At 50.0% G+C, this 21,455-nt stretch overlaps 1 protein-coding gene across 5 annotated transcripts in view; it reads left to right on the top strand.

The window, feature by feature from the left end:
* Positions 1-21,455, top strand: part of CTTN (cortactin) — a 34,910-nt gene continuing 13,455 nt past the window's right edge. For 2 of the 5 annotated variants that reach the window (XM_075567621.1, XM_075567619.1), the window contains exons 1-8: positions 1-537; positions 8,081-8,161; positions 9,184-9,257; positions 10,376-10,505; positions 11,777-11,887; positions 18,055-18,109; positions 18,466-18,576; positions 19,002-19,112. In XM_075567621.1, coding sequence (XP_075423736.1) covers positions 8,081-8,161; positions 9,184-9,257; positions 10,376-10,505; positions 11,777-11,887; positions 18,055-18,109; positions 18,466-18,576; positions 19,002-19,112 — 673 coding nt within the window. In that variant the 5' untranslated portion in view covers positions 1-537. Of the gene's footprint in view, positions 538-8,080; positions 8,162-9,183; positions 9,258-10,375; positions 10,506-11,776; positions 11,888-18,054; positions 18,110-18,465; positions 18,577-19,001; positions 19,113-19,751; positions 19,863-21,455 lie in introns of all 5 variants that reach the window. The other 3 variants (XM_075567617.1, XM_075567620.1, XM_075567618.1) reach the window with 3 other exon arrangements.

Below are 21,455 nucleotides of genomic sequence, written 5' to 3'. Positions count from 1 at the left end.
ACGTGATCTGTGACGTCACACTGGGAGAGACAGGAAGTTGGATGTGACCGGGACGGGAAACGCAGGAGTCAGGGAGCAGCCGTACCCCGGGAGACCCCTCATACTGACCGGGAAACCCCTCATACACACACCGGGAGACCCCTCCTCCCACACATACACACCGGGAGACCCCCTCATACTGACCGGGAAACCCCTCATACACACACCGGGAGACCCCCTCATACTGACCGGGAAACCCCTCATACACACACCGGGAGACCCCTCCTCCCACACATACACACCGGGAGACCCCCTCATACTGACCGGGAAACCCCTCATACACACACCGGGAGACCCCTCCTCCCACACATACACACCGGGAGACCCCCTCATACTGACCGGGAAACCCCTCATACACACACCGGGAGACCCCTCCTCCCACACATACACACCGGGAGACCCCCTCATACTGACCGGGAAACCCCTCATACACACACCGGGAGACCCCTCCTTCTCACACATACACACCGGGAGCCAGCACGGAGCCTCTCAGTGACGGTAAGATCCGGAGGGAGGAACATCAGTCACCCCATTATTACTAGCCGCGGGGACCCTGCACCGGGCGGGATTGGTACTTGTGGGGGGAGGGTGCTGGACTGGGTTGTGTGTGTGTGTGTGTGGTGCTGGGGTGTGTGTGAGGTGCTGGACTGGGTTGTGTTTGTGTGTGAGGTGCTGGACTGGGGGGGGGGGGGAGTTGTGTTGGCGGTGCTGGGTTGTGGTTGTGTGTGTGTGGTGCTGGACTGGGTTGTGGTTGTGTGTGTGTGTGTGGTGCTGGACTGGGTTGTGGTTGTGTGTGTGTGGTGCTGGACTGGGGGGGGGGGGAGTTGTGTTGGCGGTGCTGGGTTGTGGTTGTGTGTCTGTGTGTGCGTTGGAGGGGTAGTGTTTTCTGAGCTCTGGGAATGTGGAAGTTGGTTTTTGGGATGGGTGTGACAGGCTCAGGCTGTTTTCTGGTGTCAGGTTCCTCCATGTTATCTTGTGTAGACCTGCCCCAGACTAACACTATTACCTGAAATGTGTGCAGATAACATAGGATCTTATCTGTGGTTAATATTTCATAACGAGGGCATTGGACCTGTGAGGACAGAATTTCCCTGTAATGAAAGTGCTGACCTGTGAAGTGGAAGAATTCATATTTGGGCCTAGTACCAGATCCCTGTGAATCATTTCCTCCCGCTGTGTGTTACCAGAAAGTGGCAGTTCTATTCTTTGTACACTACCAGCAAGATGTAGGAAACACCATTTATATAGGGCAGTTGTGTAAAACTACTATGCATAATAGAACACATCACAGAAAGTCGTGTCTAAGAGATCACCATATATAATCTGAGTTCTCCTACTTCAAGGGCTGCTAATATAACAAATATAAATACCTCTTCCCAGTAAGGTGATACAGGGAAGCCTGATAGCAATGTAAACAAAAACTCTTCTGAATGAATATAAGGGGTGAGGTGGCTATATTCATTTCATTTGGATGAAAAAGTAAATGTGTTTTTTTTTGGATATTAATAAGAAAAATTCCTACATTCTGGTACACACTTTATTAATAATGCCGTTTTACATGCTTTGTCAATGATGTCATAACTTGCTTCTGAAATGATAATGGAATAGCTATGTATTGTATGGCGAGTGATATTTATTATGCAATCCGTTGCGTGTCCTTACAACCAAACTCATCACACTGGTACCCTGAGCAATTGTTAAATACTTGATTCTATAGGGAAACCACACTACGGGAGAAGCAGGGGCTCAGTGAGTAAAGACATTGACTGGCACCGAGTTTGAAGCAGGGGTTCAATTCCCAGTGTCGGCTCCTTGTGACCTTGGGCAAGTCACCTTATCTCCCTGTGCCTGCAAAATGTCTCTGTAAAGCGCTATGTAAAAACTAGCAGCGCTAAAGAACAAAAAACAATTATTATTATTAATACCTTCATTCTACCCGGTGAGCAGGCATGATTTGCCGGTACGCGGGTGGAATTACACCGGGGCTGCACAGTGTCCCCCAGACTCCTGGTTTTCGAGCCCTGATATCTCCGTCCTATGTCCCTTACAGTCATGAGTCTCCCCAAAGTCACCCATGTATTAAAATATGTTTTCTGTGTTTTATACATTTATTATAAGGCTCTATGCAGTCAGCCAGGGCATCTGCTTAAGGTGCCAGCAATCTGCACAGAGTCCTTAGTTCAAAGAGTGGACGGGATGTTGAGAGGTGTCTGGGTCCTAAGTGGCTGGGGCAGAGTCCGGTGAACAAAGATCCCCTGTGGGGAGGACACTATGGTCTGCCAGACGCAGTGGAGCCTGCCCAGTAGGTGACAATGGGTTGACTGGGGGAAGCGGCATAATATCGGCGCGTTTCCCATTGGTCAATTCATATTTCCCGCCCACGAGGCATCTTGAGCCGGCTTGGCACGCCCCCTCCTTCAGCCAAGAGACAAGCCCATGTTTCTGTGGGATAGGGTTACCACGCTCTGGTTGCTCCCCCCTCCCCCCCACCGCCCTCCCGAGTAAGTGTACTTTTACCTGTATACTGTGTAATTCTTCTTCTTGTACGCGGGTTACGGAAAAAAAACTACATTTTGTTTCTGCTACCTTGTTTTGCCTAATGCATGATCCCGGTACAAATATAAAATTTGTTAAATGTTCCTGGTCTCCCGTGATAGGCTTTTTTTCTGGGGGCACCAGTGGGATCATTAGGCTTTGGACTATAAATTCCTGCGGGGGTTTATAGTACAAAGAAGAGCTCATAGATTGTGAGCTCTCAAAACAAGTGTTACACATATGCATGATTACACAAAGCAGGAAAGCACACTGTTTTTTTGTCACTGAAGTTTAGTGCCCAAAGGCGAAGATGTCTCGGTGTTCAGGACGGTATCGGTCCTGGGAGTCATGACTCTGTGTGAGAGTTACGGACTACCGACAGATGGTCGGGCTGAAGCTCAGCTCGAGGAGGATCTCGAGCACCACGAAGCCGGCACGCCTTCTCCACTGGGGGCAACCGTGTCTACTCCAGCCCAGGACATAACCCTGGACATCGAAGAGAGCACAGAGGAATCAGTGGGTGAGGGGAGGATGAGCCTGTTGTCCCACTTGTCGTAGCCCCGTTGGCTACTGGCGTCACTGCTGCGGATATCATGGCTATTGTTACATCCATGGCTGTTGGGGTCACTTTTGAACAGAAATTGCAGATGATCGCGACTGCCCAAGGTGTTCAGATGCCCGGACCCCGACCAGCCCCGACCCCCGAGTGTCTCACCACAGCTTTGCCAAGTCTGTGGATGGCACCGATGATATCGACGGCTTTTTGAAAGTCTTCGGGGACCAGTGTGGATGGTTCCGTTTCCCACCCTGAGACTTGGTGCTACACTTGTCCCCACTGTTAACCGGCAAAGCCCCAAAAGCTTTCCAGGGAATCCCGAAAGTGGACAGCCGCGACGACAAGCATGTCAAGGCAGTCTTGCTTAATCGGTATGCCCTCAATTCAGAGGTTTACCGGGAGCTGTTCCGATCCAGGGAGAAAACTGTCCGGGAAACTCGCCTGGGATTCGTAGCCCGGTTAGCCCAGCACGGTACCCGGTGGATCGAAGGGTACAGTGCCAAAAAATACCCGGGACTGCAGGACCTCATGTTCCGGGAGCAGTTTTTGTAGTGTCTGTCTGAAGTCAGAGAATGGGTGATGGACTTGTGGTCAAAGACATACATTGAGGCTGCCAGGATGGCGGAAGAGTTTGACAACTCACCTGCCATATGCCAAGCAGGCACCGCTCTGACTCGGATGCCTGAGGCGGCTGAGGTTGTTCACCCTACGCCGGCCTGGAGAACCAAACCTCCTGTCGGGGTAAGTGCAGCCAAGCCCACACATTTCGTGCATGAGCAGCTGTCACCACTGTCACCGAACCGGGCATCTGAAGTCCGATTTTGTCCGGATCTGCACCGTTCCAGCAACCCCCCCTCGGGGGCAACATACCCAAGTGGCAAAAGAGTTCGCCTACGTGGGACTGGTACCCACAGAGGAGCAGCAAGCAGCCGTGCATCAGGTACAGCTGAGGACCCAGGCAGCGGTACCTACACCATCTACAGCCAGCACAGTGGAGGAAACAGACGGGCATCAAGTTGCTGTAGTCGGGCTGCAGGTCAACGATGTCTGGAGGAAGCATTTGCATCCGATGACATTTGAGATTTCCAGGCAGCCAGTCTGATTGTCTCTGGTGCGACCTGATATGGTTAGCCCTGAGGATCTGCTCCCTGGATCAGGGATTCCGGTTATTATGCCTGACGGGGGACCTAGGTCAATCCAGGTCGCCCGGGTGTTTCTCGACTGGGGTGCCGGTCGAGGAGTGAGAGATGTGGTGTTCTGCCAGGGTTGGATACCGAGGTGCTTCTTGGTAACGACCTAGGACACCATCTGTTCGTTTGCTGAAGAAGATGCCCCTGTGGCTGCGGTCACAAGGAGCCAAAGTCAGGCACTTGCGCAGGCAGAGGAGCCTTTGGTACCCCTGCCGACTGAGGAAATCACCTTCCCCCTGCATTTGGGACCAACAAATCCTGAGGTCCCCGTGGAGACTGGGCTGGCAAGCGAGACAGTCTATACGGAGTCCTGACCTCCCTTCCAACATACCTGTTTCCCCATCCCCTGACTTGGTGACTAAGGATGAGTTGCCGGAGCTAGGTACACGGTTCAGGGAAGCAGAGTGCGGTCCAATCCCAGCTTAGATTTCACGAGACTTCGGGCGTCTGAGTCTGCCTCAGAGAGGGTCGGATCGGTATCTCTGGCACCGTGGGCTCCTGTACCGAGAGCGTGCCCCTGATGCTCCAGACAGCGTATAGACTGGTAGGAGACAACTGGTGGTACCCAGGGAGTATAGGCAGCAGTTATTGCAGGTAGCCCACTCCATCCCACTAGCAGGACATCAGGTGGTCACCCGCACTAGAACCCGGCTATTCTGTTGGCGGGGGCATCCGTGGCAGTGGCAGATCTTTGCCGCTCCTGTGATGCCTTCGAGTAGGCAAGTTGGGCGACCGTGTGAAGGTCCCCCTGAAGCCACTACCGGTGATCAGTGAACCTTTCCAGAGGGTAGCTGTAGACATAGTGAGACCCCTTCTTGTCCCTAGCTGGACGGGGAAGCGCTACATCCTCACGGTGGTTGATTTTGCAACCAGGTACCCTGAGGCTGTGGCACTTTCATCCATTGAGGCTAGAAAAGTATCAGAAGCTCTGATAGGGATTCTTACTAGAGTACGGTTCCCAAGTGAGATTCTGAACGATCAAGGGGTGCAATTCATGTCTGAATTGCTTCAGTGTCTCTGGGCTACGTGCGGTGTGACAGCCCTCTCTGTACTGCCCCTTACCACCCACAGACAAATGGACTTTGTGAGCGGTTCAATGGCTCCCTGAAGCAGATTCTTCAAGTCTTTTTGGAAGCTGAACAGGGAGACTGGGAGGCTTATTTACGCTGTTTGCAAACCGAGAGGTAACCGCAAGAGTCCACCGGGTTTTCACCTTTTGAGCTTCTATATGGTCGCAGGGTCCAGGGACTGCTTGACCTATTCCGTGAGGCATGGGAAGGGGAGACTACTGATGCTTCTGTACTACAGTATGTAGTAGAGCAGGGGGGGCGCAAACTTTTTTCCCTGCGCCCCCCTGCCGGCTGTCCCCTCACTCCCGCGCCCCCCCCCCAACCCCAACTTACCCTCGCACCGGCGTAATGACGTCACGTTGCCATAGCAACGTGACGTCACATGACCTCGCAGCGTCATTTTGACGCCGCGTTGCCATGGCGACGCCGGGAGGAAGCCGCCGGAGCCACGGGTAAGTATGGTTTACAGAGGCCCTGCAGCTCCCCCGGCACTTAATTTAAGTGCCTTCGGGAAGCGCGCGGGGCCTCTGTAAACCCCGCGCCCCCCGTCGGCAGTCTCGCGCCCCCCCTGGGGGTCGCGCCCCACAGATTGCGCACCGCTGTAGTAGAGCTCATGGGATTAGCACAGGCTAAACCGAAGGATGCTCAGATCTAGCAGAAGCGTTGGTATGATAAAAAATGCCCATGGCAGATAGTTCATCAATGGGCAGCAAGTGCTTGTTCTGAAGCCCACTCGGCAGAACAAACTGATGGCTGCCTGGGCTGGCCCTTATACAGTAATCCGGAGGATAAATGAGTGCAAGTATGTTGTGCAGTTAGATGAGGAGACAGGTAGACATAGAACATACGACATCAATATGTTAAAAGCGTATTTTCCGAGTGAGCCGTCCGTGTTGGCCATCAGTAGCCCACGAATGGGGGACCCGGCGAGCCAAGCTCTGTCCCATCTTCTAGGGGAGGCTAGGAAGGGGGCATAGTAGAGCAGGTAGAGATGGGTCCCCAGCTCAAGGCACCCCAGCGGGTGAAGGCACGTGCCATGTTAGACAAGTACAAGGTCCTGTTCACAGATAATCCGGGCAGGACCCATATTACTGATCACCCAGTCCACACCGGGGTTCAGAGACCTCTGCATAAGAATGCCTAACGGGTATCAGCGGAGGTGAAGAGCAGCATAGAGGAGGAGGTAGGAAAGATGCTGGCCCTAGGGGTAATTGTACCATCCCAGAGTCCTTGGGCTTCCCCGGCAGTCCTAGTACCTAAGAAGGACGGGACAACTCGGTTCTGTGTGGACTACCGGCAGCTCAACGCTCAGACGGTGTCTGATGCCTATCCCATGCCCCACATGAACAAGCTGTTAGATGAGCTTGCGAGGACAAGGTATCTGACTACCATGGCCTTGTCCAGGGGATACTGGCAAATCCCTTTGACCCAAGAGACGCAGGAGAAGTCGGCTTTCATCACTTCGAGTGTCCTATATGAATTCCTTCCAGCGCCCGGTCAATAGGTTACTGGAAGGGATGCAAAGTTTTCCCCTTGCGCACCCCTCCTGCTCTCCTCTGCGCCCCACACCCCCCTGCTCGACCTGGCGTCAAATGACTCATGGGGTCGTGACCCCATGACGCCGGGTTACCAGGACGCTGCGTCGCGGGAAGGTAAGTGTATTATACAGCCCTCGCGCTGTTCCCCGGCATTTAATTTAAATTCCTGGGGGGAGAGCGCGGCAACTCTGTAACTGCTGCACACCATTGAGAGTGACACGCACGGTGGCGCTTACATTAAATGCCGGTGGGGGGAGAGAGACCGTGTGAGGCCTCTGCAACTTCACTTACCGTTATTCAGTCGGCTTTGGCGCCGTGACGTCACATGACCACCGCAGCGTAATTTGATTTTCCAGACCAGGTTTGGGGGTCGTGAGCAGGGGGGGGGGAGCCGGCAGGGGGACGCAAGGCAAAGTTTGCACACCCCTGTCCTAAGGATCTGACTTTTTTTACGCACGCTCGCGAATATCTGTATAGCAGTATGTTCTATCGTGCTTATGCACATGTAGGTCTGATAGGCGCTCCATCCAGCATGGCACTGCATGTGTTTATATGGGTGTAGTATACTATTTACATGTCCTTCATTCCCTGACATTATCAATCAGCCTTAGTAAGAAGCATTTTCACACAGGACTATTGTAAAGGGTTAATAGGGTTAGATAAGATGCAATCCCTCCTAGGACCAAAGTCGACTCCTTACAGGACATGTTTAAAATGTCTGGCCATGCTGATGTTTTTTTTTTGTTTGTTTAAAAAAAAATCCAAATCTGACACTTTTTTTTTTGTTTGTTTATTTTTAGATATTTGTTAGACTTGGGAGGGGTTTGATTTCCTCTAACTGCTCCCTTTTGTGTAGGTTGTCACTGATCCGCGAGCACTTGTACAGCCACAGCCCTCTGTCCTCGAACCCCCCCCCCCCCCACCTCCCCTTACCATTATTCGTTCTCTGATGAGGACAGGGGGGATAAGGGGAAAGAAAACACTCGATTGACAAACACTTCCCTGTCCAGAGACCCCTAAGAAATGCAGCTGGACGACTGGGATGGCACTTTTAGCTGCACCTGTGTATGGTATATTCGGGGTGTAACCTCTTCAGTAGACCAGGACTAAACACTTGTCAATTCAAACCACATACTCTGGTCTCTCTTCCAGATGTGGAAATCTTCCGCCGGACATTCTTTTTCTGTCTCCACTGATGACGCAGACGACTGGGAGACCGATCCTGACTTTGTGGTGGGTGTTTTTATTTGCGGACCCTGCTCTTCGCAGGGAGTTGGTGTTCGTGGGTTGGACATGATCAGAACATGAAGACGAGTTCCGCACGAACGATGCAACCTTGAACATTTTGTTTCATTCTGCCATTACATTTGTGGATGCAATACCTGAGTAATGTATAATCGTCACAAGTTTTATTTTAATTGGCGTTTCCCATGGTGCAGGAGGAGGGTAATGGGTACTCCCTATGAATTTCATTGTCTGGACGATATCGGAGTATTCTTAAAGAGATTCGGCACTGTTTGGGTCTTGATATGAAACAAGCTGAAGGGTGTGTGGGCTCAGACGTTTCAGGGTGGGAGGACTGCACGGGTCCAGTGTTTCTTATCTGCTGTAAGTGTCTGTTTCCTGCACTTCATCATTAGGTCATTGAGTGAAACCCAGCATTATCCCCTATAAGACGACCGTTCCCAACCTTTTATAGCCTGTGCTCCTTCTGCTAGGAAATATTATCTTCGTGAGCCCCTAATCTTATTGCTTCTCATCAGCCTATTGCTAACAAAACTGTGTGACCGATCCCAGGCAGTATAGTGTCCTGAGCTTGTGGGGGTGGGGGAGAAACACGCTTAATGAGGCCCCAAACGGCCCCTCTGTGTGCAGGCAGCATGGGGGGGTATCACTGTCACTCACTGTGGGAGCTTCCAAAGTCACTCCCCAGAATGCCTTGCTGCTGTGGATTCAAAGCATTGTGGGTAGCGACTTTGGAAGCTCCTGCTGTAAGGGACATCTATACCCCCCACATTACGGTGCTGTTTGGGGCCTTACTAAGTCCCCACAAAATGTCAGAACCCCGCTATACTGCCTGGGGTCCTCCAATGTATATTTTATTTTGGGGAACACCTTGATGGAGATGACTGACAGAAGAGATGGATATATCATTAACACCCGGAGTGTCCTGAATCATCATCTGCTTCTGGTATGTAGAAATCACCAGAGATGCAACAAGTGATAATCTGAACGTGCTTGTTATTTCTCGACAGAATGATGTGAGCGAAAAAGAACAGAGATGGGGAGCGAAAACGGTGGAAGGGTCTGGGCACCAGGCACACATCAAGTAAATCATGCCTCTTGTAAACACCCGTGTGGGGGGGGGTGCCGCCCGTGCAGGCGTAACCATCTGTGGGAGGGGGGGCGCCTGGGGGAAATGGGGGGGGGGGGTGAATGTGCAGGCATAAGCACTTCCTGGGATCACTCCACCGGGGCCATTTTATTACAATTTAGTGCATTTTAACGTATATTTTCCCCCCCAAAAAAACCCTTGCTGGAATCACTTCACAGTCTCCTACATCTGCCTCTGCTTCTCTTCTGTGGAAATCCCATGCGACCCTTTAGGGCCTGTATTACTTACATATTTCTCCTCCCTCCTTTCCTCCACCCTCATTTCTCGTGCTGTGGCCCTCCTCCTCCTCCCTCATGTTTCTCGCTATGGCCCTCCTGGCCTCTCTTCCTCCTGGCCTCTCTTCCTCCTGGCCTCTCTTCCTCCTGGCCTCTCTTCCTCCTGGCCTCTCTTCCTCATTTCTCGCACTATGGCTCTCCTTGCCCGTTGAATTCTGCCCTTCCTCTCAATATCCTTAAACACCTGTCTCAGAACGCCCCTTTTTAACAAAGTACTCACCCCTTGAATACGCACTTAACCCCTTCCCACGGTCCCTGTAAGTTCTCCGCACATGCCAATTACATTGTAGGCTATTTGGGGCAGGGACTCCTTTTCCTGATGTTTACTTTTGTTTCAGGCGCTTATTCCCATGATATATTTCAGCTCTATTACAACACCTATTATTTTGATGGGCTGTATACATGGATGGTACTATATAAATAAAGGCATGCATACATCCTTAGCTCCTGTATGTATGTATGTATGTATGTATGTATGTATGTATGTTTGTGCAGAAGCAACCCAGAATAGGTTATTGAGGAATCTCGTAGTACAGCAGAAGTTCTGATCCACCCGGGATCACAAATTAAATTTCATATCTGCAACGGCGGCCTGTTGACATGGAGAATATTTCCTGCGTAATTATGTTGGCTATATACAGTCAGCGCTGTGACCTGCCCATTGCTCGCAGCCCGGTGCTGGCCGCAGCCCGGCACTGGCCCGTTGCTCGCAGCCCGGCGGCTGTCGGTTTCGCGGAGCGCTAATACCGCGGTGCCGGTTCTGCTTGTCACTTTCAGTATACACGCACTGCGGGAGAACGTATCTCAGGAACATCAGAGCCAGAGGGAGCATGAGCAGCAGGTTGGACCGCAAGCGTCTCACGGCTACGGAGGGAAGTTTGGTGTGGAGCAGGACCGCATGGACCGGGTGAGCAGCACTGTGAATGCAGAACCTTGCAGGCCCGGTATACAAAACGTTTCGTATTGTGCTGTACAAACAGGAAGGTATTATGTTTTAAGTTCCCAATTCTTTCTAGGCAGTGGAAGTTTAGCAAGTAATGAAAGTAGTGATTCCGTGTACCTAGGCCTGAGGGTGGTGATGGGTACTGCATCGTATGCTCACTTGGTAATAGAGGTTAATACTTGACGATGCTTTGCGATGTTTGAAACCCCTTGGGCACTGGAGGGTTGATGGTATCTGTGATTGGTTTGGCTGCTGGATCAGTGGCAGATTGTAGAGGCCGACACAGTCTGCTGATATCCAGCTAGGAAACAGCCACAAAATGAGGCGGCTGCTTTAAAAGGGCCATCTGAAAAGCTGCCAGCTGCTTCACCGCGTAATGAGCCTCACGCAGGGCCAGTTTCTCATGGGTAGCGCGGGCCTCGCTGTGTGTAGGAAGCAGGAAGTGCCGGCTGCAATTATCTCCCATTCCAGGGGTGGCCTGGCAGAAAATAAAATTCACATCTCCTAACACTTTTCTGATCTGGTTATCCAACGCAAAGCCGGGTCTTGTCGTGTGATCAGTAGCAGATAGAGGAATGAACCGCAATGTTCGGCGCGACTAGCCTAATAGACACGCGTGCATCACGCGGAGGCATCGATATTAACCCTATCCATACCGGAGTCCAGAACCTTAAACACCAGGCAAGCTGTAATGAGTAATGCCCCTAAGGCAATCACATAGAACAGGGATAGGCTGACCACGGCGATCATGAGGTCCCCCGACCGGAGCCAGCAGACCCCCGAAATTCCGGACAAATCCCCTAGTGATGAACAATGTAGCAGCAAACGGTTCAATGAATGGGGTACTCACAAATGCATTCTCAGGTGAGTTGAAGACATCCGGTATACAGCAGCGTGCATCCACAGGTAAGCAAGCAGGACAGAAGAAAAAACTGAGAGCACAGCAAAAAGGGGGAACTGGAGGCGCTTTGATAAGCGCCCCCGGCGAGAAACGCGTTAGAGGTTTCTCTTTTTAATTAGGTTATGTTTCAATAAAGTTTTTGTTACTTTTTCATTGGCCTCCAGTTCCCCCTTTTTTGCTGTGCTCTGTTTTTTTCTTCTATTGTCGTGTGATCAGTCTGCACAGTGACCGAGGGATTGGTTTCTCACACTGGGATTCAAGACATGTCATTGACGGGGAGTTTTACTTCTGTAAATGCTGACCAGTGGAGGTGACCCTTTCCTTCTCTCCCCAGTCTGCCGTTGGCCATGAGTACCAGTCCAAGCTCTCCAAACACTGCTCACAGCTGGACTCTACCAAGGGCTTTGGCGGGAAGTTCGGTGTTCAGACGGATCGAGTGGATCAGGTGAGGAAGGGCAGATGACTCCCATTTCACACTGAATATCTTGTAGGTTGTTCTCTCTGTCGGGAAGATGGGTGCTGCTTGCAGGTATAATCGTGCAGTAGAGATATGTAGGATATGCAGGTCCTGTGATTTCTGAATTCTTCAGACCTAATCAGAGATTAGAGAAAGTGGGGGGTACAGTGGCCTGTACTCCAAATAAAATTCACTCAAATGCACACTACCTAAATTTAAAATTTAACCTTTAATATCAAGTACTTAAAACATATATTACCAAAGTGAAAATGTGATGGCGTTTAAAAATAAATTAAATAGAGTGACTCGTGCAGACAGGCAGTCTCTAATGTGTAAATGCTCCAGTATATCATAAAACTGGAGAATAGGAGGCTGCTAGGGTGCACCCAGCCGGAGTGAGCAAACAAGCCCACCACTTCACTGATTAGCCTAATAAATAGTGAATATCGTAGGGGCTATTGATATCATGGTTATAACTTGATACTGGCAGTATGGCCTCCTAATCAGGTCGTGACCTACTCCAAGAATGCTTGCCTAGCCACTACCCTAATTTTTATATATCGGCTAATCTAGTGAACGGCTGACAAGTACTGTACTAAAATAGCCCCATCAAGGGGGCTAACATCATCAACACGCGTCCAACGCGCGTTTCCCTCCTACTACGGAGCTTCCTCAGGGACAAAATTTGCATTAGGGCTAAACCGAACGCTATTTAAACCCCGTGGTCCCCATGGTAACGTAATCGGCGTCCAGTTACTGCGCATGTGCAATAGAGCGCGAGCGCAACTACTGAAGAACATATCAAACCAACCTTATGACACTGATTGGCAGGGTGCTCTGGTCAGACCTCCCCAGTTATAACGGAGGGTTGCCAGGACTCTTAGATATGTCAGGTATTCCTCACTTATCAGAGCGTGGCCCACAAGACTAATGCGCATGCGCACATTGCCGTGCTTCCCCACTGACACTGTCAGGGGACACTTGCGCAGTATAGGCAGCTAGATGGAGCTGGTGCGCATGCGTGGCCACATAGACAAATTCACACTGACACTGATATAGCCATAACAAGCTTACAGAGGGTTTGTTTGTACCATCAATGCGCATGTGTGGATAGAGTTGTTGTAGGACTCATATCCACATGTTGATGCGCATGTGCAAACAAAGATAGCCAATTTTCCTATTTGCTAAGCATCCTCAGTGCCAGATATGTGGAGAGCAGAGGCAATAGTGGCACCCCAGAGTTGAGCATCAGATATGTACAGTAGTTTGCCCTAAATTAGGTGCAGAGATATCATTAAATACAGTATTAATAATAAAATAAAGAAAATTTAAACAGAAACACACACATTTTTGGAAGTTCAGATGGTCAGATAAAGGGGGTGAAGGTAAATCCTTCATTAAGACCATAAGGACTCCTTGCAGGAGATCTAAAAATTTGCGTGATAGGTTGGTGCATAGTCACCATCAGCGCGCTAGAGTGGAAACATGGCTTAGCCCCATCAAAGGGATGTATCGATGTCAGGGCTGTACGGCTTGCAAATATGTAACTCTAGCCAAGACCTTTGAGAATGACAGTACACAGCAATATAACATAGACAGTTTTATTAATTGTCGTACCACTAATGTTATATACCTTCTCACATGCAAATGTGGGAAGAGGTACGTTGGTAAGACCACGAGACAACTACGCAGGCGTATACTTGAGCATGTAAATTCTGTGAAACACTCGGCCGAAACGCCAGTGGCGAGACATGTTACACAATTTCATGACGGAGATGTTGACAGCTTAAAATTCATGGGCATCTATCAGCTTCAGTGCCCAGCACGAGGGGGAAATGTAGATCAGATGCTCCTGAGAATTTAAGCTGAGTGGATCTACAAACTGAGGACAAGGAGTCCTAATGGCCTCAATGAAGGATTTACCTTCACCCCCTTTATCTGACCATCTGTATACGTCTGCCGTGTGGTACTTCCCACGCACTGACAGAGATACCTATACTTTACCTGTACCTATTAGTGTGTTATCTGACTGTCACAATGGACTGTACCAAGTGTCTGTGTTATGTATCACAGAGCTATTCCTCCGCTATGTCATGCTAACTTACCATGGTTTTGTATAAACTGACATGATCAATGTTTATTTATTCACTCAAACTAGTGACTATATTACCTAATGATGAACCCAGCCTATTTGTAGCTTTGGTGTTCATAATAAATGTGCTATGGATTCACACACAAAATTCTTTTTGTCAAATCTGAACTTCCAAAAATGTGTGTGTTTCTGTTTAAATTTTCTTTATTTTATTATTAATACTGTATTTAATGATATCTCTGCACCTAATTTAGGGCAAACTACTGTACATATCTGATGCTCAACTCTGGGGTGCCACTATTGCCTCTACTCTCCACATATCTGGCACTGAGGATGCTTAGCAAATAGGAAAATTGGCTATCTTTGTTTGCACATGCGCATCAACATGTGGATATGAGTCCTACAACAACTCTATCCACACATGCGCATTGATGTTACAAACAAACCCTCTGTAAGCTTGTTATGGCTATATCAGTGTCAGTGTGAATTTGTCTATGTGGCCACGCATGCGCACCAGCTCCATCTAGCTGCCTATACTGCGCAAGTGTCCCCTGACAGTGTCAGTGGGGAAGCACGGCAATGTGCGCATGCGCATTAGTCTTGTGGGCCACGCTCCGATAAGTGAGGAATACCTGACATATCTAACAGTCCTGGCAACCCTCCGTTATAACTGGGGAGGTCTGACCAGAGCACCCTGCCAATCAGTGTCATAAGGTTGGTTTGATATGTTCTTCAGTAGTTGCGCTCGCGCTCTATTGCACATGCGCAGTAACTGGACGCCGATTACGTTACCATGGGGACCACGGGGTTTAAATAGCGTTCGGTTTAGCCCTAATGCAAATTTTGTCCCTGAGGAAGCTCCGTAGTAGGAGGGAAACGCGCGTTGGACGCGTGTTGATGATGTCAGCCCCCTTGATGGGGCTATTTTAGTACAGTACTTGTCAGCCGTTCACTAGATTAGCCGATATATAAAAATTAGGGTAGTGGCTAGGCAAGCATTCTTGGAGTAGGTCACGACCTGATTAGGAGGCCATACTGCCAGTATCAAGTTATAACCATGATATCAATAGCCCCTACGATATTCACTATTTATTAGGCTAATCAGTGAAGTGGTGGGCTTGTTTGCTCACTCCGGCTGGGTGCACCCTAGCAGCCTCCTATTCTCCAGTTTTAATGATATACTGGAGCATTTACACATTAGAGACTGCCTGTCTGCACGAGTCACTCTATTTAATTTATTTTTAAACGCTATCACATTTTCACTTTGGTAATATATGTTTTAAGTACTTGATATTAAAGGTTAAATTTTAAATTTAGGTAGTGTGCATTTGAGTGAATTTTCTTGGGAGTACAGGCCACTGTACCCCCTACTTTCTCTGATTCACTTCAGTTCACAGTTGCACCTACTTTTCATTATCAATTGAATTTATTATTATTAACATTCTCTACACAATTAGTATGGTTTAGTTCAGCGGTGCGCAAACTGTGGGGCGCGACCCCCAGGGGGGGCGCAAGACTACCGACGGGGGGCGCGGGGTTTACAGAGGCCCCGCGCGCTTCCCGAAGGCACTTAAATTACGTGCCGGGGGAGCTGCAGGGCCTCTGCAAACCTAACTTACCGTGGCTCCGGCGGCTTCCTCCTGCGTCACCATGGCAACGCGGCGGAGCGCAGGTAAGTTGGGGTTGGGGGGGCGCGGGAGTGAGGGGACAGCCGGCAGGGGGGCACAGGGAAAAAAGTGTGCGCCCCCCTGGTTTAGTTGATCACTCCCTTATCCCCTCTTTTTGCTAATCAGAGATCATACAGATTTCTCCATCAGGGCCGATGTATCCCGCTCTGAGAAGCACAGATCTGCCGTAGCCTCACACTTCTCACTTTATTTTTCTACTTGTGTAGTTTCCTGACCTTCTCTAACATCATTTGCAGACCCAGGGGTCTTGCTGCATCTTCTGTAGGTGTCCCAGTCATCTCTTTTCGGCACGTAAAACATTTGTTAACATTGGATCTGCAATCCCACAGCAGAGCAATGTGTATATATCTGGACGCATTTCACTGGAGTGTTACACGCTCATCGGGCAGCAAAATGGTTAATAGGTTTGGGGACGATTTTGTTTTTAGAAGGAATATTACAATACGTACGATGTTACATAGTAGATGAAACGGATTTAGAGAGAAGCCTCGCTCGATTCGGAGTACTGTGAGTAGGTGTGTGCTACCTGGGATAGAGGATACAGAAACATGTCCTTGCGTGTACACAGAGAAGAAATCCCGTGTTGGTGCACTCAACCCTGACATATAACGAGATATTGAAAGATTTTTGACTAGGCATAGTTAAAATAAATACAGCAGCCAGGGGGACCTGCACTCTTCCCCCCCCCAAGGCATTTAAATGAAATGCCGGGAGACCGTGCGAGGCCTCTGCAGCTTCTCTTACCTGGTCTTTGGCGACGCACCGCCATGGTAACCCGGCGTCAAATGAGACTGTGGGTCACGTTGCCATGGCAATGTGGCGTCACGTGACCCCGCAACGTCATTTGACGCCGGAGCCGAGCAGCAGGAGGGGAGGGCGCGAGCCAGGTAGGTGAGCAGGCAAGGGGGCACAAGTGTCAAAAATTTGCACACCCCTGGCTTAAATGAGAGTAAAAAATACTCGGCCTGTTTTTGATGCTTGGGGTACAGCTCGGGTCTCGTGGGAATAGATACTGTGGCAAGTATTCTGATCTACAGACAGAAGTGGTTATAGTGTATCATTTGTTACAGATAGTAACAGTATATATACGCAGAGCAATGCATACGTGGCTCTTTTATAATTAACCCTTATGCACAGCTTGGTAAGGACCCCTGTACTGGTGTCTGCACAGGAATGTGTGCGGGGCAGATTGAGGCATTCTCTATCAGGAAAGCCTAGTGAGGGGATTAGTGCCCCTATGATATACACTATTTGGCAGCAGACCCTTACCCCAGGCTGCACGGGGTTAGTTACGGGTTAGTTAGACGGGTTAGTTGCTCGGGTGTCTCTTTAAACACGGCTGCGCTGACCTGCCTTGAGGTGCGCAGGAGTAAGCTGGCACTGCGCAGAGTGAGATGCGAGCCGGCCCCCTGTGTGACAGCCCTGCGAGTGATCCCAGCGAGGGGGAGCGGGTGCATGCAAAGCCACCCTTCATGGATCTACTGCTGCAGCTACACCGGATCAGTACCGGGTACGCTGTTTACAGAACTTCAGCTGCTGCCTCTCAGCGGAGGATGGGCAAAATATACGTTTTATCATCTTATCAATATCTCGTTATTTGTGAAGGTTGAGTACACCAACAAGGGAATTCTTCTCTCTGTACACACGAGTACATGTTTCTATACATGGGGATGGAAAAAAGACCTATGTCCACCACAGTCAGACGGTTATGTGATCAGGTTTATTTTACTGTTGATAAACAGAGGGGGAAAATAGGGTCTGCATTTTATCCCTCTCTGTTTATCCATTGTAACAAGTTCATCTGAGAGCACGTGCTTGTGTGCTGGATCCCCTGGGCAAATTTGTAGAGTAATGCTGCACTCCCCAAAAGCAAAAAGAAATATAAATACCGCTGCTCCTGGTTCAGGAGTCTGTGAGGTACTCCAACATCTAATAGAAAGGGGAAAACCCGGGCACTGCGGATTTCTGCTTAGAAAATGTATTTGTGAGCCAAAGATGTATGACGTTAGGCCGAAACGCTGTACATCTTTGGCTCACAAACACATTTTCTTAGCAGAAATCCGCAGTGCCCAGGTTTTCTCCTTTCTATTAGATGTTGGATCCCCTGGGCAGCCTTATCTAATTGACCTCTCCTTTAAAAGGTATTTCACTTACATTTTATTTTATATTCACATTTGATTTGTTCACTTGGTACACACACACATTGTGCATTAGGCACTATTTTACCTTAATGGTATAGATTATTTAGGTTTTAGCGCTTATTGTATGTTTATAGTTGGATTCTTTCTCTTATTTTACTGTTGGTTGCCTCGCAGCTTAAACACTTTTGAGTGTATATAAAACTCCTGATTTACACCGTTTTATTTCTATTACAGTCTGCTATGGGCTTCGAGTACCAGGGGAAGACTGAGAAACATGCATCCCAGAAAGGTTAGGCCACCGATCCCTGTGCTGGTTATACACTACAATGCCTTGCTCCCCCGCAATGCGCGCCCCCCCCCCCCCGGCTATGTACCTTGCGCCTCCCTCCCCCCCTCCCCGGCTCTCCCTCCCAATACAGCTCAGGGCGGCTCCTGACTGGACCTGATAAATCACCCGCTGGAAAATACTTATATCCACAAACAGATATAACCTACATGATCAATCACCAGCCGTGATTACGGTTTTGTGTGTGACCTGTTGTCCTATTCTTGCAGGGGTTGCATTTTAGTGGTCAGATGTGGACAGTTATTTTTTTTGCGTTTTCTTAAAGGGCCTTTCTTGGTTTGTCTTTACTCTTCGTTCAGATTACACCAGCGGCTTCGGCGGTAAATACGGCGTGCAGGCCGACCGCGTGGATAAAAGTGCCGTTGGCTTCGATTACAAGGGCAAGACCGAGAAGCACGAGTCCCAGAAAGGTGTGTGTCATAGTGAGGCATGGGACGGGATGTCTTGCCTGGAGGTACCTCACTCCTGTAACCGTCTGGGTACCAGACAAGGCTCCCAGCATCGCTCTATGCATGAGAGAAGACTTGCAAAATCAAGACACTTTCACTATTTTTAAGGGTTGCCTGGGACAGAAACTCGTCCTTAATACTTCCCATTTTCATGCTTGGAATAATATTTAGTTCTGGTTTTGTATATTCAGTTATAGAGAAGAACTGGAAAACTCTGCTACGCAGCGTCGGTTTTATCTGGGATGGAAAAATGTCTAAAACTGAGTATTTGCATTCGTCGCTTGCTTATAAACCAATTCCAATGTGTAAAGAAAGTGACCCGACTCCACGGCCCTGCCCTTGTTTTTGGCTTTGTGGGTTCTCAAAGGTTTAATTCTTCTCCTTAGATTATTCCACCGGCTTCGGGGGGAAGTACGGCGTGCAGGCCGACCGCGTGGATAAAAGTGCCGTCGGGTTCGATTACCAGGGCAAGACTGAGAAGCACGAGTCCCAGAAAGGTGAGCGTCCGAGGGAAACCTCGGCGGAACAGAGGATGGATCCGCACTCCGTGCGAGGTCTCTGGGTATCAGAAATAGGATGTATAGCGCGGTCTAACATCGTGAGATTAAAGAAATGGGCCGATGTTCCCCGGCTCACGTGGCTGTCAGAGGAAAGTGCTAAATCGCAGATCCAGATAGTGGTCGCACTGTCTGATGTTCTATACCAATGTACGTACGGTAGTCTTTGTTTGGCTCTGTTAGAAAGGTTCAATGTTTTGGAGGAACAGGGTCCCTATCATCCGTTACAAGCATCTACCAAAACAATATTGATTCTGCAGATCAGTGATTGTAACCACTTTTATGGATCTTTGGTTAGTGGGCCTGCAACAGAGGTTGGCATCACGAATACTAATTATATTGGAACTATTGGTTAGCAATTACTGACAATTCAGTGCACCTCCCACCTACATCTATTTTGAAGCCTATTAAAGAAAATACAGTGTGGGACGTGACTGCATTAGAACCCGAATCTAGCACCTGATTGGTCACATGCACCTCTGGATTTGGGTCCAATAGGTTTTTGTAGGTTATTTGCCTCCTGTGCATCTCGATGCAGTAACACCCATTACCCACACATCACATTCTGCTCTTTCTTAGATTATTCCAAAGGCTTTGGTGGTAAATACGGTGTTGACAAAGACAATGTGGACAAGAGTGCCGTGGGGTTCGAATATCAGGGGAAGACCGAGAAGCACGAGTCCCAGAAAGGTTCGAAATGTTTTTAACTTTGCCAACTGCAGAAGACACAATGTTTGGGGTTATGAACACACAGTAATATGCTTCACGTGTGTACAGACATCCATACAAATATGTACGGTGTATGTGTTCCAAACACAGGGCAGTCGGGGAGGCAAAGACCCAACGGGAACTAGATCGAGTATCATTGGTACTCGTGTAATAACTCATTGGTCTTCAGTGATGCAATATCATTAAAAAAGTGACGCCAAACGCACACACCTTGTGCCAAGGGTCATGTGGGGACATGCATTACATGTGAGACGTGGGGGCGCACTATCCCTTCCTCGGGGGGGCACACAATCCCTTCCTCGGGGGGGGGGGCGCACAATCCCTTCCTCGGGGGGGGGGGCGCACAATCCCTTCCTCGGGGGGGGGGGCGCACAATCCCTTCCTCGGGGGGGGGCGCACAATCCCTTCCTCGGGGGGGGGGCGCACAATCCCTTCCTCGGGGGGGGCGCACAATCCCTTCCTCGGGGGGGCGCACAATCCCTTCCTCGGGGGGGCGCACAATCCCTTCCTCGGGGGGGTGGCGCACAATCCCTTCCTCGGGGGGATAGGGGGCGCACAATCCCTTCCTCGGGGGGATAGGGGGCGCACAATCCCTTCCTCGGGGGGATAGGGGGCGCACAATCCCTTCCTCGGGGGGGCGCACAATCCCTTCCTCGGGGGGGCGCACAATCCCCTTCCTCGGGGGGGGGCACAATCCCTTCCTCGGGGGGGCGCACAATCCCTTCCTCGGGGGGGGCGCACAATCCCTTCCTCGGGGGGGGCGCACAATCCCTTCCTCGGGGGGGGGCGCACAATCCCTTCCTGGGGGGGGGCGCACAATCCCTTCCTTGGGGGGGGGGGCGCACAATCCCTTCCTCGGGGGGGGGGGGGGCGCACAATCCCTTCCTCGGGGGGGGGGGTGCACAATCCCTTCCTCGGGGGGGGGGGGCGCACAATCCCTTCCTCGGGGGGGGGCCGCGGCGCACAATCCCTTCCTCGGGGGGCACACAATCCCTTCCTTGGGGGGGGGGGGGCGGCGCACAATCCCTTCCTGGGGGGGGGGGGGCGCACAATCCCTTCCTCGGGGGGGGGGGGGGGGGCGGCGCACAATCCCTTCCTCGGGGGGGGGGGGGCGCACAATCCCTTCCTCGGGGGGGGCGCATCCACTTCTGCAGCGATGCAGAGAGAAGTTACATGCTGTGCTACATGCAGACCCACATTACATTATTATTTACCCCTGTCATGGGGTTCCCTTAGAAAATTTGCCTCCAGCCTCACAATACAATGGAAATTTCTTTGCTTCCTGTGAATAAAATGAAGTTTGTATAGTGTAAGGACCCTATGTTACCGTAATGATGGCAGGATAATTCGCTTAAACAATTAAGCAGTTTGGGTCAACCATTTTACTTGCCCATACAGCAACATGCAGTCCCACCTCAAAAAGACTGGGGTAACGATCATAAGGCCTCCTAAGCATTTTCTTATGGAAACTTTAGAAGTTTAATTTTTTTTTTTTAAATAAAGTTATGATGGGTAAAAAAAATTGTGACGCCCCCCCCCCCCCTGTACAGTTTA

Source organism: Ascaphus truei, chromosome 12 (genome assembly GCF_040206685.1).
Source record: "Ascaphus truei isolate aAscTru1 chromosome 12, aAscTru1.hap1, whole genome shotgun sequence".
Taxonomy (NCBI): Eukaryota; Metazoa; Chordata; class Amphibia; order Anura; family Ascaphidae; genus Ascaphus; species Ascaphus truei.
This window is presented reverse-complemented; position numbering and strand designations above follow the sequence as displayed.